We start from the raw sequence: 16,136 nt of genomic DNA on the forward strand, positions 1-16,136 counted from the left end.
TGTAATGGCAATAATTTGGTGCACATGTGATGAACTGTCGGTAGATTTGTTGGTTTCTGTTTGTGGCCTAACCATGCAGTTTATTACTCCCTTTGTCTCATTGACAGTGTCTTACTTTCATTTTTTATCTGTCCCAAAATAATTGTCACTTACTAAAATTTGGAAATGAAAATTTTTACACATTTTCGCTCCATATCCTTCAATGTAACCGCCTTTTCTTATCTTTTAGTGGGTCCAATGTAACATATTTTCGGTCACTTACCAAGTACCAACACTGCATTCAATAGTTCGTGACTCTTACGTTAAATGCATATAGCAAACATGCATGACACTTCCCTCTAAAGTAGTGTGGAGACATTTAAATTTTTTGGATCCCACATGTCTTATCACAACCTGTGCCTCTTTTATCATTCACCCACGTATGACTATGTTGGAAGTCAAGCAGGGCATTATTGCCGGAACTTAAATGCAAATCATTTACAAGTCTTGCACTGTTGATAATAATTCCAATTCCCGAAACGCGACACACTTTCTGGGACAGAGGGAATATTCGTCCTCGTCTGTTTCTGCTGGTTAGGAGAGGCGGCTGTTTCGTCTTTCTGATCTTTGTAAGCATTGTAGCTGTGCGATGGTCCTGACCTAATTCAGTGGAAAATAAGCAGTAAAGATTCTGCTGCTTCTTCATTTTGTCTGCCTAAATAACACCCTCTCTCTCGCAACACATGAGGCCTCTGCTGAACTAGTATTTGTTAATTTCCCCACTGTACATTGTGGGGTGGAATTCAATCGCTGGATAAAATTTTGATCATTCGCGTATTAGACTGTAAGCCCAAAATAAAATTGAGTGCAATGGAGGATTATTACTATGGAAGCATTGACGATGAGAACTCTGATCAGTACTCTGATCGAGTTGACGACGATGATGAAGAAGACTCTGTTGATGGGCTCCAAGACCAAGAACTTTGCAGCAAAGATCCCTCCTGCACGGTATAATTTATATTTTCTCTTATTATTCCCTGGTTGATGAGCAAGAATTGAGTCTTGGGGTCCTACGAGTCCTCTATTTTATCCTATTATGTATTTTCTTCATCGGCCATTATCTGTTTTGTTGGAGTGAAAACAGGGCTGGGAGTGAAGGCTTTAGTTTTGGAGATTTAGACACTAACAATTTTATTTAAGATAATTTGTTGTCGCTTATGATCATCTCGAGTTTTTTATGTCTCCGTTGAACAGAAGTTTTAGTAAATCAGCGTGTGGAAGAGGTACTGTCAGTTACTGAACTGCCTATGGCTTGCACCTCAACTGAAGATGAAAATGAAATATATAGCATCTGAGAATGTGAATTTCTACTCTTTCTGGTTAGTTATGTATTCTGGAATAGAAGAGGGGTTATGCTTGTTGGCTTTATTGAATTTGACCTTTGATACTAATATTCGTACTCCTGATTCCTGAACTTAAACTGCTAAACAAACAGGAGTTTACAGTTGCTGGCTTTTCTACATTCATCTAGCATTCACCGATTTGTGTCTGTTATCTAGGTCTTTATTGTACTTTTTATAAAGAGAAGAGGAACATTGGCATGATTATGTTACTTGCCTTTTGCTCATGCAGGTGATCAGACAAGAGTCTCTTCTAGCTGCACAGGTTAGACACACTCATTAGATGTCTGCTTTTGTTGATTTGAGTAACTCTAAAAAAGAATAAAGTTTTGAGTTGTTGCTTATGTTGATTTATACAGAAAGAAGTCTTGCAAAAAGCAATGGATTTGCTGTCCTTAAAGGAGCACCATGCGCGGACCTTGCTGATTTATCACTGTTGGGATGTTGAAACAGTTTCAAAGGTGTTCGTAGAGAGAGGTAAAGAACGGTTATATTCAGAAGCAGGTCTATCAGTCAGGAGCAGCAAGGACCTTAACTCCTCTCTGTCTTCAGACGAAGTTACCTGTCAAATCTGCTTTAAGCATGTCAATGCTTATGAGTCCTCGATGATGGATTGTGGCCATTGTTTTTGCAACATCTGTGAGTCTCTTGCTTGATGGCATTCTATCTTTTCATTTGACTTTTCTCATGATGCCAGATCCTGCATATGCGTGTTATCTAAATGAAGATTAAAAACTTGTAATCAATTTCTTGGTCCTTGGAAGAATGTGTTAATATGAAATACAAATTCTGTGTTTTTTAGTTAATGTTTGGAATGGTAGCTGAAAATTGAACCTCTGAAACTGTGCTCATGTTCTGATATTCTAAATCATAACGGATGTTAGAACTTCAATTTATTTGAGATACATTGATGAATTAACAAATATGAGAAACTATAAGTAGGAGTTTTGGTCACACATCCTCAGAGCTGTTTATTCTGTGAAATTAAAAATGAGGTCAAACAAACTTGAGTTTTAAATTAATTTTTAAGCTTGTTGATTAGAAACTATTGGATAATACGGTTATTTGTTAAATAACTAGTTTGCTGATGATGTTTGTCATGTTGCACTTCTTAGGCACTATAAGAATAGAGTCAAGGTGCATGTTAATGCAAATCACGCATCTGCTTTTAACTTTCTTTTTTCTTTTTAAATCTCTTTCATCAAGTGCTTAATTTTGTAACCAGACCTCATAAAAGCAGCAAATTTAAAGGGTTAAGTAGATTGAAGTTTATTTCAATAGCTGAATAGCTTGAGTTAGATGCTCCAGTGAATTGTTTAGTAGATGTGCCTATTAGGAGGTTCTTCTATGCTGTAGTTGCAGAATGTCAAGCATTTTCTGTTCTTTTCTTTTGTTAAGGTTGGACAAAGCATTTTATCATGAAGATACAAGAGGGTCAGAGTAGACGGATTACATGCATGGCCAACAAGTGCGAAGCAATTTGTGACCAAGAAAATGTTAGAAATCTAGTTAGTACAGCAGATCCTCATCTTGCAACAATGTTTTATAAGATTCTTTTAGAATCATATGTTGAGGATAATAAGAAAGTAAAATGGTGTCCTAGCGTTCCTCATTGTGGAAATGCAATTCGTGTTGAGCGCGATGAATATTGTGAGGTTGAATGTGCTTGTGGTGTACAGTTCTGTTTCAGCTGCTCATCTGAAGCTCACTCGCCTTGTCCATGTTTGATGTGGAAGCTTTGGAAGGAAAAGCGCCAGGATGAATCAGGGATGGTTAATTCTACGAATACCAAGTATTGCCCTAAATGTCATAAACCAGTGGAGAAGAATGGAGGATGCAACCGAGTGCGTTGTTTGTGTGGACAACAATTTTGGTGAGTCTTCCTATTCTTTGTTGGTTTAAGATTCTGACTCAGCTTATACAGTTTGATTTGTCCAGTCACGGAATTATTCATTCTGCACAACATGCACGATTTAGTACACTTGTACTTTTGCAATCTAATCATAACTAGCACCCTATGCACAGTAAGGGCATGCAGCTGCTATCCACAAGTTCATTGGCAGTTTCAAATTTCCTGCATTACGTTTTGTTTACTTGTTAACTTTGTCTGCATGCTCCTTGCTACTTCTTTGTCATCTGCTTTCTTAATTGATCCATGTTTATACAACTTTAGTCATCCATTACCAAAATTTATCAGCAAAACCATGTCTTTGATTTTCATTTGTAGATAAGAGAATGGATTTTGCCTGCTTTCTAGTACTGCATGTCTTTTCTGCTATCTTACTGCTTGCCTGATATTTCAGTACATGAAGGACAACTTCTTTTTGTTTCTTTACTGCATGTTGTTAATATTTTGTCTTGGATATGTTTTGGGAAAATTAAATGATGCGATTTACCTTTTTGTCCTTATTTTCACAGTTGGCTTTGTGGCGGAAAAACTAGCACAAGTATTGCAGATCATCATCCTTGTGGCCAATATAAAGACGATAGATTGGAGAAAGATGGGCTTGCAAAAAGGCAACCTTGGGGCTATTCTCACAGTTGTATTCAGTTCAAAGCCCACACAGACTCTTTGGAGCTTGAAGCAAGGTTGCAGAGCAGGTTAAATTCAAAAATTGAGATCTTGGAGGAAAAGAACCATGAATTAAGAGATTTTAGCTGGGTGACTGTTGGATTCAATAGACTTTTCAGATCAAGGAGGATTCTCTCCTATTCTTATCCTTTTGGATATTACATGTTTTATGATGACCAATTCAAGTACGCAATGGAACAGAATGTCAGGGAACCAAAGCAGAATCTTTTTGAGAACCATCAGGAACAGCTTCAGGCTAAGATTGAAAACCTTTCGGAACAGCTTTTTGATGATTGGGAAGAAAGGGACGTCCTCGATACAAGACGGCAGATTATTACTCTCTCCACTGTTATCAATAACCTCTGCAAGAATTTGTGAGCTTTACTAACTGGACTTGAACCTGAACCAAGGAACATCTGAAATTGAGAAACTGGACTAGTTTTATTTATAATAATTAAGTGAAAGGGCTAGGACTTTATTTAAATTCATTTTTTTTTTTTTTGGCAAAATCTGAGGATACATATGACTATTTGCAGGTATGATTGCATCGAGGAATTATTGCCTCCCGAGCATATTATAGTTCCATATAGGTCTATGGGAGTGAAGAAAGCATCAGAATTTCATTAAAGGTACTCTGTAACAGGTGGTATGATTCTCATTTTCCAACTGACTAGTTCTGGTGTATTGTTGGTTTTGACCTCGTGCTTTCTACAAAGTGCTAAAAAGGTTTGTTTCTTTGCCGCAGCTTAACTAGATGCAAGATGGATGAGCAATGATACAAAGTTCTTGACTTGCAGCCTTTGGATTGGGTGATTTTTCTTCCCTTGAGATGGTTCGGCAAGAAGCTCTTGGTGAATGCTTCATATTATATCTATATGCAGCTGACACAATAGAGAGGAGATGATATATTAACATTCTACTTGGTTTTGCTCATAAGTAGAGTCATTGATGACATTTTGGCTTAAAAGGGTTGATTTTCCAAGAGAATGTCACAGAGGTAATCGTCGAAAGAAAGGAAAAGCGTGGCCGTATATGCCTTTTCGTTGCATATATGTCCTGACTTCGCTGCCTTGTCAATTTTGATTTCTAGAGTCCTTTCCTCGAATATTTCTTGCCTTATTTTCTGCCAATGTTTATAACTTTTGATGAGATTTATAATCTGGATAAACAGTAAACCTTATATTTCTGTATATATTTCCTCGGTCAAATACAAAAATATTGATAAATGGTCGTTCTTAAGGGTGAATGTAGTGGGCTGTTACTCAGAATACTGTTGTTGGGGAAGGGAAGGTGAAGAGGTGTCTAGCAGCGACTTTTCATTGTTCCAAGTTCTACCTCGAGTGTCTGTTTGATAATTCAGCTTAATGCAAAAAATTAACTCATTCAAAACTTTTTGAATTCAACATGTTTAATAATTAATATGTTCAATTTAATATATTAAGCACTGTTTAATTTTGATCGTTGTTTCAATTGAAATCACAAGCATTAACTTGATTGTATATCTCCCATAACTAGGAAAGTTATTTTTCTAGTAAAATGGCTAATTTATGCAAGTACAAATGGATAATGAATAATAATGCATTAAATTTACATGTATGCTATAGTTATTAAGTAACCCGTGTTTTTTTTTTTCCCATTGAAATATACCCACACTATTCATATAACTAGTGAATGATAATCTATTAGAAGTTTCAATGATGTTAAATGCCTGAGGTTTTTTAATTGTTCAATGCAAAACTAGTTATTTATATATTTATTCATTTGTACATAATGTAGTCGGGATTGCGATTTTCTGCAGAAAAATTTTTATGTTTTTCGTAAATATATTTTGCAATCTTTTTTTTTTACTTCACATACATCAAATCGTTATAATATATTTTTCTACAAAAACATTTAATAATAACAATCCAGACGGGCTGGTGCCTCCATTGAAGATCCGTCCGTCTTACGTCTTACGATAAAGTCTTCCTTTTGTATACATTAACACTCATCTTTAGCGGCTCGTCGATCAACATGCATTTCATATTCGATATTTTACCCAGCAAGTTATCTTTAGTAACATAATCTTAAAAATGGATTGAAGAAATTTAACATTTTTTTATTTATATTTAACAGAACAGTACATGAAATAATTAACTCCCAAACGGCCCCAATTTATTGAAACACTACTAATTGTCACAAGCTTGCAGCCAATTTGAAGAGGTTCTTGTGTCCATTGACTGTCGAAGGCTCATCCGGTTGCAGTACAAATCACAGTCCCATCATGACGATAAAGCTTGCAGTGTGGTTTAGCCAAGCAACAGTTGCAGACGGGCCGAAGTTTCTTGTGAGGTGGATGTGGGCAAATCATGTAAGCTGCTTTGAAGCAGACGAGTGGGCATACTTTTGCACTTGCATGTTCCGGCTTCCATCCCAGTAGGATTGTTGCTGTTTCAATTCAAATCACAAGCACTGACTTTATTGTAAATCCCCATTTAATTTCCACTAAAATGGCCACTCGTCTAACTACGCATACAACAGTCAAATGAAACAAGTACATGTGCGTGTACGTCAAATGAAATCATGTACATCAATCTAGTAGATGAACGAGGAATTCATATCGCAAATTGAAATGGAAACAATATATTATCAATCAATACTAAATTTGGCTGACCATAAATTATCTGTGGACATCCAGAGTATTAATCACATGAAATTTGTCAACACAGAAAAGATGAAAGGTTTTAGTGCGGAAAATATATTTAGAATACTCTAGCTTGGAATGAAAACCAACTACATATTGTGAATCATTTGCAGAATTGAGCGTACCGCAAAAGAGGAGAGTGATAATACCAACTTTTGCACCAGCCATGTCTTGGTGGGTTATGCTCCAAAGGGTTCTGCCGTGGTATTTATAGCACAGAGGGCAGTCACCAAAAACATAGAAAAAATAAAAAGAAAATTAATTAAGTCCTTTTACACAAAAAAATATGAATTGGTCAAGTGCTGCCTAGTCAAATTCAGCAAAATGACAAGCAGCTGGAAGAAGGTTTTCATGCTAGTTAATTAATAGGTTTTCTTTGCTAGTGGGAGTATATTTATCTTTTATGAAAGATCAGCAATAATCGCCAGTTCAAATTCACACCTAATATATATAAAGGTAACTTATTTTGGCGGCTGGGCTGTACAGTTGAGGTTCGGCGCAATTGAGTGCAAATACCCATTATATTATTTGTGTACATCTCTCTCTCTCTCTCTCTCTCTATATATATATATGTATGTTCGTATACATTAAATTGGTTTACACAAAGAAAATCTATGTGCGTAATGAAATTATATAAAGGTGTACAACTACTTTTAGAATAGCTGGCCATTAAGAGAGTTTCAAATCTCTACTTAAATGTAAGTCAAGAAATTAAATCTCTTGGACTGTATTCTAAAAAATCCAGACTTTTCTGAAAATTTCGTCAGTGCTTAGATCCCCCTCCCCTCGTATAGATTAGGAATAGGTGTAGAATAAATTCTATTATATCTAAAAAAAAAAAAAAGAAATTATATAAAGGTGCACGTCATCAAAATTGCAACGATACCTGCCGGAGTTGTAAATTATATCTTGAGAGTTGAGATTGGACTTTACATGCAAAGTCCACAGCAAGACTGAGTGCAAGACGCCTAATCTACTAGCTCATCCTTATCCATGCAGAAACATTCAACTTCTTTTATCTTGTTAGGATCGAAATGAATATGCCAACACCGACGGATTAACATCAGAAAAATTACTCATTTATTTGGGAAGTGGTTAGAGTCTTAGAGAATTTCTTTTGGGAATTTTTGAAGTTCGTCTTTGTAACTCTCGACATATTAGGGCACAACAGTAGCTGATCAATGTTCTCAAGGCACGTTACCACCAATGAAAGAAGTCAAGACCCTGTGGATACAAACAAGTGCAATGTATTCCATGCATTCTTAGGCCTTATAGCTGTGCGTAGCCCCGGAAGATTCGTTCGCAAGGACCAAATTTATGAGGACAAATCATGTAATAAGACTTATACATGTGAGTATATATATATATATATATATAATAGGACTCATATTGTAGACCAATAAATATAAGCACTTAGTTTAACTCCATAAGACCTTGACGTTGGAGGTATCCTATTAAAAATTCTAAGGTTAAGTTTGAGATAGCTTTTGTCAAAGCCTTGCGTATTCAATTTTGACCCTTAGAAAAAAAATTTTTGTTATCATGATCATGCTTGAATTCCTTGATAGGGTTGAGTCTTTACAAGTACTTGTTATGTTCGCAATATCTAAGCATGCATGGGACCTTGAAACTTAAGGGATTCTTTTTACATTGTCTCTACTATACCCAAATATATATATATATATATAAGTAATTTTTATATACACTATCACGATTAGATGAATGATGCATGAGACCTTGAAACTTAAGGGATTCTTTTTACATTGTTTCTACTATACGCAAATATATATATATATATAAGTAATTTTTATATACACTGTCAGTGTATACACTATCACGATTAGATGAATGATATATGATACATATGCAAAATTTGAATTGAAAATTGAAATTCAAAATTTGCTCATGTATCATTCATCCAATCGTGATAGTGTATACACCGACAGTGTATATAAAATTAATCCTATATATATTTGTGTATAAACGTTGATTTGTTTTTCATTGGTTTGTTTCATTTGTTTTTGTTACTTCCGTGGAAGTTGATTGCTCAGTCAAAAAAAATCACAAACACAAGGCAATCTCGTGGAATGCATGGGGTCATCATGACTAGCGTATATAATAAAATTGTATTGTCATACTTATCTGTTTTCTTATTCTCCATTCTTATCAGAAGAAAGGTCTATTTAATAGTGCGATGCCACTTGTTGATAGAGGTTTCAGGTATTGTTTTTTTTAAAAAAAAAATTAAAATCAAATGAAAAAGCGTGTATATTGGAGGAGAAACGACAATTGATGATGTATTTACCCGCATGCAAAATTTTCTGTAAATTAGGTGCAACTGAAAAACCCCTGAAAGAGAACAATCTCTTTATTACGGACTAGGGAGATCCATCCAGAGCCCAATAAACGGAAAATTGAAAGATTTCCGAAGCTTTGCAATAATATCTTTTCTTCCTTGATTTTGTAATAGCATATTGTCTTCATTGTAATTTTCATCCCTTGTCCAATAACTCAAGAAACTAAAAAATAGGCACACAGAATGGTAATTAAATAATTCTAATTAATTGCACCACTATCAGAGAGTAGAAGACTACCGTCTACTTTCAGGTTTACCATTAATATCTAGTCCATAAGTTGAGAAAATAGAGAGAACATTAATTAGTCATAAAGCCTCAAAATTTAATATTGAGAAGAACACTAGAAAGATCAAGTGTTACTAGTCTATTTTACGCAACAAAATTCATCAAAATGAATTAAACTGCAGAAGTTGTTACAAAACACAACACAGTCACAGAAAGGTTGTCGCCAAAATACAAAACCATAGTAACTTAATAAACTCATATTAATGAATTTCAACCTTAGCAAATATGAACCGCATGGGGCAAGAGTTCAAACAATCATACCACTTTATTTATGACTGAATATTTTTAATAAGAATACATGAGTGCAAGATCACAACTGAAACCCACAATTGTGCACAAACACAAATAATTAGTAGTAGTTATTTACAATTGAGCGACACATTATCAAATGTATATTTTGTGAAAGCAGTAGTTGCGACCAGAAGCATGTGAGTTAGGGATTTTTATGCTATCGCCAAATTAAAAAGAAAAAATAAAACACATTTTCTCTTCTAATTAAAAGCATGCATTTTTCCCTTTTGACTAGAGCCAACAAGGCAAAGAAGAAGTCAATTGGCAACATGAGATGAAGTGGTGATAAAGTTACAATGACCACTTGTACATTAATTACGACGATAGATCCATTGACAATGAAATTGGATGACCATAAAATCTGCGAATGTGACAATTAAGCTCATGAAGTGAATCTATTTTTTTTTATTTTGGTAATTAAAAATTTTGGATAAGTTCAGCTCCCATCATGCCCCCAAAAGCATGGATCGTTTATTGGAATTCTTGCAGATTGTTTACCAATATAATCCTCACATCAACAGTAAGATTCAAATACATGACGTTTTTATAAGAAAATGATCCGTTCTTATCAGTTGATCCAACTTGTGTTGATGAAGTAAATCTATAATTACCAAAAAAAAAAAAAAAGACTCTTCTTATTGTAGATTAATATATTATGTTGGAGATGTAGCTTGAAACCTAATAAAATATTGGTCACTTTGCTTGGGGAATGGAACGTACCGAACAGAAGGAGCGTCGCGATACAAATTCTCTTTGAAGCCACATTTTTTGGATTGTGGCATTTAGCAAGGAGAACTTATCTTTTGTGTGTGTGTGAGAGAGAGAGAGAGAACAAATATAGACAATTGATTTAATTCCTAGAGGAAAGTACGTAGAAATTGCAATAGTTATCATTTCACCTAAACCCACTTAATTTAATTGCCAGTCAAATTCAACAAAACCATGATGACTTTAAGAAATAGTGACACTCTAAAAGCATGATTACACACTAGGTTATGGATTTTCTTAGCTTGACGGATTGTTGTTTCGTGATGAGTATGCAATTGCAGCTCTCTTTCAAAGGGACATCGTATTCAAAGTCCACCAAATTAAAAGAGAATTTGAATTTTTAGCTTACATATGCACTATTGACTTCATGCATGTCATTGTATTTAATTGAGTGCAGTAAGGAACGATTAGTTAATTTCTCTTGAGAAATGTACTTGAACTTCTCTAGTAATTTTGGATCATTTGGTTATAAACTTTACTGATCAACTATCCCAAGCACTTTTGAGGTAATTCCACTAAAAATGTATTCATAACGAGAACCAGATAGATGGATGGAACATATATGTGCAAGTGGTAGTGGAATATGCATTTATAGGAGGACCAATTTCTTCATTAATCTCCCCAATAGTTAAGCGGTTAATGTATGAAATCCCAAAATCTTGAAGTTAAAATTAGTCATTTCAAAACATTTTATGGCGGCTAACTTTTGAATTATTTCGAAGTAACTTCTTCCAATTTTTTGCACTAAATCTAATCTCCTAGTCAAACAACTGGAATAGACATGTTCGATCACAATTATTAGGGTTAAATATACTTTAACCCCCTATAGTTTAGCGCGTTTTTCCACACCTCTCTTGTAGCTTCCAAAAATTTACATTCATAACGAAATCAACTAAAATGTCAAAAGTCCCCCTATATAAAGTTAAAAATTATTTATTAATTGCAAAGGGATTATGTATATATTTTGAAAATCATAAAGGAGTTATGTGGTAAAGTACTTAATTATAAGGGAATTATGTGGTAAAATACAAAATCATAAGAGGTTAAAATTTCATGCATATTATACTTATATATTTTGGTCATTTCAACTATTTTAGTTTTTAAACAAGAGTAATCTCAACATTTCAATCAGTTTCATTGTAGAAAATTATTTCCGTCATTTTGATATTTTAACCCCAATGATTAAGAGGTTATGTATAATTTTTGAAACCACAGAGGATTTAAATGAAAAATCGCTAAACTGCCTAGGGATAAAGTGTATTTTACCTCAAACATTAAAATCCTTCAATGAGTTTAACCAGTATGCATGATTTTAATCTTAAATAATAGTTTTTTTATTTGTGCTGAAGTCGGGACTCGGGACTCAGAATTCTTTGTTCAAGTTCAAGGAATAAAGAACAACATTTTTTCAAATACCTCAACTGCCCTTGGGCTCAACTAAAATTTCACCTTTATAATCCCAATTTTAAACTCTTCATATTCCCATTTACATGACTTCTCGTATTCCCAGCCCCGGCCCACCCTTCTTTTTTCTCGTGCTTCTCCATACTTTCCAATTTTGTCTACGGACTCGCTTATTTCTTTCTGCTTTGCCTCCCGAAATCCCCCCTCCCCAGACCGGCAGTCACTTGAGGCAAGGCTGCCCCAATTGTTTTAAAACTCGGCCTGGAGGTGAACCGTCAATACCATAGGGCCAAGGTTTAAAAGGGTTCAACTGGTTGGTCTCTGGTCTTAAAAAATTAGATGACATCAACATAAAATCGTAAATATATTAATTATATATTAGCCTAATAATATGAAAAAAAAAACTTATAGATATAATAGTATCATATTTTGCCTCCCAAAGACTTTAAGTTTTGGTGGGTAGGAGGTTAAGAATTCAAACCTTGTCTTCCATCAATGTATCATTATATGTGACTTCTTCTCAATCCATACGAATGTATATTACATTCGTCTAGTCCGATGGCATTCAGTCCCATTGGCTTTTCTAGACTCCGTTAGGCCACCCCCCAAGTGTAAGTTAGAGTAGAAATAGGAGTAGAAATATGATAGACTAGATGTTGCCGTCTGAACAAAAAAAAAAATAGTATCATATGAAAAAATAATCCTTTTGTCTCTTTATTTTTGTTTCCATGACTTCTTATAATTTAGAAGCATTAAAATCTAGCTCTAATTAGATGTTCTTAAATTTTAAATGCAAACTAATGAGTCTATAGCCATATATGTAAGAGTTGTTTGAAAATAGGTATCAAATTAATGTTGCAAAAGAAAATTAGAAAATATATTAGAAACTTTTATAGTTATCCAAATATAGGGGGAGAAATGTAATAATGAAACCTTAGGGTGTTTAACTCTAATTTCTTCTTTTATGGCCTTTATATCTTGGTTGTTAGGCTCTATTTGGATACCCTATTTTTGGTCCTATTTTTTAATAGACAAGTTTTTTTTAAAACTTCAGCCTTGTTTGGCAGACAAGTTCTTTGTTAAGTTTGTCTGCTATAAGGTTTTTAAAAATTTTAACTATAGTAAGCTCAAAAAATTTTTCAAAGTTTTTAAATTATACACTTCAAAATATTAAAAAAATACATTTCAAAAAATTTTTAAAAAATTTCTACGATAAGTTACAGTAAAATTTTAAATAAACATCCAAAAAACTCACTTACCAAACAAGGCCTTTGTTTACAGTAACCCTTTAAAAACATTCCAAAATTTTTAATATACATACCCCAAATACCAAAAAACACACAAGTTTTTTCTTTCTTTTCCTTCTTCCTCACCTCACCCACCACTACCAGCCGACACCAACACCTTCCCCTTTTTTCCTCTCTCATCCTCATTCTCTCCTTTCTCTTCCACTCTCTCTCCTATATCCTCTTCCATTTCCTTCCCTTCCCTCTCTCCCTTTGGTTGTGCGACCAACAATGAGAGGGAGGGGAAAGGAGAAAGGGGCAAGGAGGGAGAGAGGAGGAGGAGGGAGAGAAGACAGGAGAGGAGGAGAAGGGAGGGAGAAAGGAGGAAGGAGGAAAGAGGAGAAGAGAGAGAGAGGTAGTGGAGGTAGTCAATGATGGTGGCGGCTAGTGGCCAATGGTGAGATGGGAGGGAGGAAGAAGACCAACAGTTGTGTGAGGAGGAAGAGAGAGAGAGAGAGAGAGAGAGAAGGAAAAGAAAATGAAAATGAAAAAAAAGAAATTTTTTTCTCCAAATCCTCAAATACATAATTTTTTTTTTATAATTTCTACAGTGAATTATAGTAAATTTTTATAAGAATACCCGAAAACGTCATCATTCAAACAGACCCTATTTTTCATGAGTTTCGTATTCCGGTTTCAAGTTTAAACTTTCGTCTTTTTTTTCTTCCATTTTGTGTCAAATTTTTCTTCCAATCCATTACTTCTACACGATTGACTTTCTTGTCTTTATTTAACCAAATAAGAACATGTAAAGTTCTTGGGTTCGCATGGATTAGGTATTTTTAGAAGAGTTTTTATAAAAATGTAATATTATATTTGAAAAACTTTCTACTGAAAATAATCCATATTAGGCATGTCAATGAATTGAATCTTATCTAGATCCAACTCAGATTCAATGCATTTGAGTAGGATTTGAATTTAATTTCTCATACTCAGACCTTACTCAGATCCAAACCCTATAAAAGAATTATAGGTTTGGGTAGGGTTTGATTTTTTATGATCTATATCCAAATCCAAACCCATACCAGATCCTATCCAGATCTATGTATATATAATTAAATTACATATATTAGTCAATTTATTAAATATTCTAATATTTTATAGTCATTGGATCCAATACAGTAAGATTTCATGATTGTTTTCTTTTTCAAACTAATCCTAGTTGTCATTGTGATTAGTACAATTTTTTTCAGAAAAAAAGGAGTAAAAGTAAAGGCAAATAAATACAGTTGAAGTTTTAAAAATAAATAGAAGTAGTCAATAATAGTTATTTTTTTGAATTTATAATATTGCATTCAAATTCTCCAATATTAATTTTATTATTTAAAAATAAAAATTGGATTGTATTTACATTTTTTTTGAAATCTTTATATTTTTAATATATTTTTACTTTAGTGTGTTTGAAAAAATACAACGAATACCCATTGAATATCTAGATCCATGAGAGTCTGAATTTGGACTTATTTTTTCAGACTGTGAAATGTTTTTTGATTGACAATAAGTCTCTCAGTAACGGTGATTGATAATTTAAATTGATGCTTTTGATTTGAATTGAAACAGCAACAATTCTACTCGGATGCAAGCCGGAACAGCAAGTGCATTATTCCCACCCGACTTCATTAGACCATACATACCCCTCTGCATTCCAGCTGCTTATATGACTTGCCCAACAGCACCTGACCAGAAAATTTTTGCGCCAGCGTGCAACTGTTGCTTCGCTAGATCAGGCTGCAAGCTATATCAGTTTGATGGGACTGTGATTTGTACTGCAGATCATGAAGACTTCGATAATTAATGGACACAAGAACTTGTAGAAGTGGCTACAAGCTACAAGCTTGTATTGCAATAAATTGGCCCCTTGGGGATTAATTATTTCATATCCTTGTTCTGTTATATACTGTTTTACCATGTATGAGCGCCTAAAGCACACTCGATGATGTACGTGCAACAAATGAAGTTGAAAATTTAAGTAAAGACTGTTTTTCTTTAATTTTCAACACCAAAGAAACCCCAAACCTTTCCCTTTACTTCCTAACTCAATTTCTTGGGGCATCCAAATCCCCCACCAGCACTTGATAAGCTCAAGCCCATGAATTTTATTTTATTTTTTCTCCAGTTGATGTAATATTAACATGTATATATGGTGGCTATGAGAAGTACTAGACTATCAGATGATGCTATATCTCCTATTGATAGTCATGATAGTTTTTATCTAATAGCGTGCATGTGCTTGATTATCGTTTTTTGTGTCTGTGGATATATTTGATTATCTTTTTTTGTGTGTGTATATATTGTTAGATTTCTTATTTAGCGTGGGAAGTAACTAGTTTCCTAATTGGATTTAGTTACTTGAAATAGTAGTCAAGTAAAACCTTATTTAGCAGGAATTAGATGCTATTTCCTACTCTATATGAGTTTAGGAAATAATATTGGTTTCCAATTGTTATTTGGTTTTTTTTTGCAGTAATGTTCTCTATAAATAGGTGGGTTGACATACTACACAAGAGACACACAAGACACACACAAGGAGACACAAGGGGCATCATGTAGCCTTATACATGGGGTGTGAAAGAGGGTTCTTGGGAGATGAGAGATGGTATACAAGGGTTGGGATTGGATTCAAGTTCTATTTTTGTATAGTGTTTTCCTCTCATAATAAAGAACAGGTTTTTCTCCGTGGATGTAGGCTCAATGGTGGAGCCGAATCACATTAAATATTGTGTGTCGTCTATCTTTCATGCTTGTGACTTGTTTCTCATTAAATTGTTATGCACTTGATATCTCAATAGTCGTTTGTTCCGCACCTGGATTCTAACAAGTGGTATCAGAGCTTGGTTGCGAGACTGGCCTACTCAAGGTTCGTAGTTGGATCCTAGTTAACTATTGAGATCAAGTGGATTGGTAGTTGTTACTAATTGAACAATTTAATGGGTGGTATCCTTGTTTCAATGACTTGTCAAAAAGCATTGATGGTGAAGGATGAAAAGTCGAAAAGTATGGAGATGCTTGATAGTGAATCTAGGCAGGTGATTCAAGGGTCAAGAAAAAGGTGGAGTCCAGTGTTGATTTTGGACCTGAATCGGTGGAGACTTTCTCACACCTCCAACGATT

General features: G+C 34.4%; 1 protein-coding gene and 1 long non-coding RNA gene across 4 annotated transcripts; one reads left to right on the top strand and one right to left on the bottom strand.

Moving 5' to 3' along the window:
• Positions 1 to 498: 498 nt before the first annotated feature.
• On the top strand, positions 499 to 5,177 carry LOC113714855 (probable E3 ubiquitin-protein ligase ARI2). 3 transcript variants are annotated; one of them, XM_027238976.2, is made up of 7 exons: positions 499 to 987; positions 1,612 to 1,644; positions 1,739 to 2,018; positions 2,778 to 3,252; positions 3,798 to 4,325; positions 4,488 to 4,597; positions 4,697 to 5,177. In XM_027238976.2, exons 1-6 carry the CDS (start codon positions 850 to 852, stop codon positions 4,576 to 4,578), a joined length of 1,545 nt encoding a protein of 514 aa, XP_027094777.1. In that variant the 5' UTR covers positions 499 to 849; the 3' UTR covers positions 4,579 to 4,597; positions 4,697 to 5,177. The 3 variants fall into 3 exon arrangements, with proteins under 3 accessions (XP_027094777.1, XP_027094776.1, XP_071925948.1); XM_027238975.2 differs by having other exon boundaries at positions 4,488 to 4,580; XM_072069847.1 differs by lacking the exon at positions 499 to 987 and adding an exon at positions 1,023 to 1,358 and having other exon boundaries at positions 4,488 to 4,580.
• An 851-nt stretch (positions 5,178 to 6,028) lies between these two features.
• LOC113714857 (uncharacterized) lies at positions 6,029 to 6,862 on the bottom strand. The gene is made up of 2 exons (XR_003453791.2): positions 6,760 to 6,862; positions 6,029 to 6,378 (listed from the first exon to the last, which is right to left on the bottom strand). It is a non-coding gene; the product is annotated as an uncharacterized lncRNA (long non-coding RNA).
• Between the last annotated feature and the right edge of the window lie 9,274 nt (positions 6,863 to 16,136).

The sequence above is a fragment of the Coffea arabica genome, chromosome 10c (assembly GCF_036785885.1).
Source record: "Coffea arabica cultivar ET-39 chromosome 10c, Coffea Arabica ET-39 HiFi, whole genome shotgun sequence".
NCBI classification, from domain to species: domain Eukaryota; kingdom Viridiplantae; phylum Streptophyta; class Magnoliopsida; order Gentianales; family Rubiaceae; genus Coffea; species Coffea arabica.

Coding starts and splice junctions, on each gene's coding strand:
- LOC113714855 (XM_027238976.2), top strand. CDS start 850: ATGGAGGATTATTACTATGGAAGCATTGACGATGAGAACTCTGATCAG. Junction 3,253..3,797: donor TTGTGTGGACAACAATTTTG/GTGAGTCTTCCT, acceptor TTATTTTCACAG/TTGGCTTTGTGGCGGAAAAA. Junction 4,326..4,487: donor AATAACCTCTGCAAGAATTT/GTGAGCTTTACT, acceptor GACTATTTGCAG/GTATGATTGCATCGAGGAAT.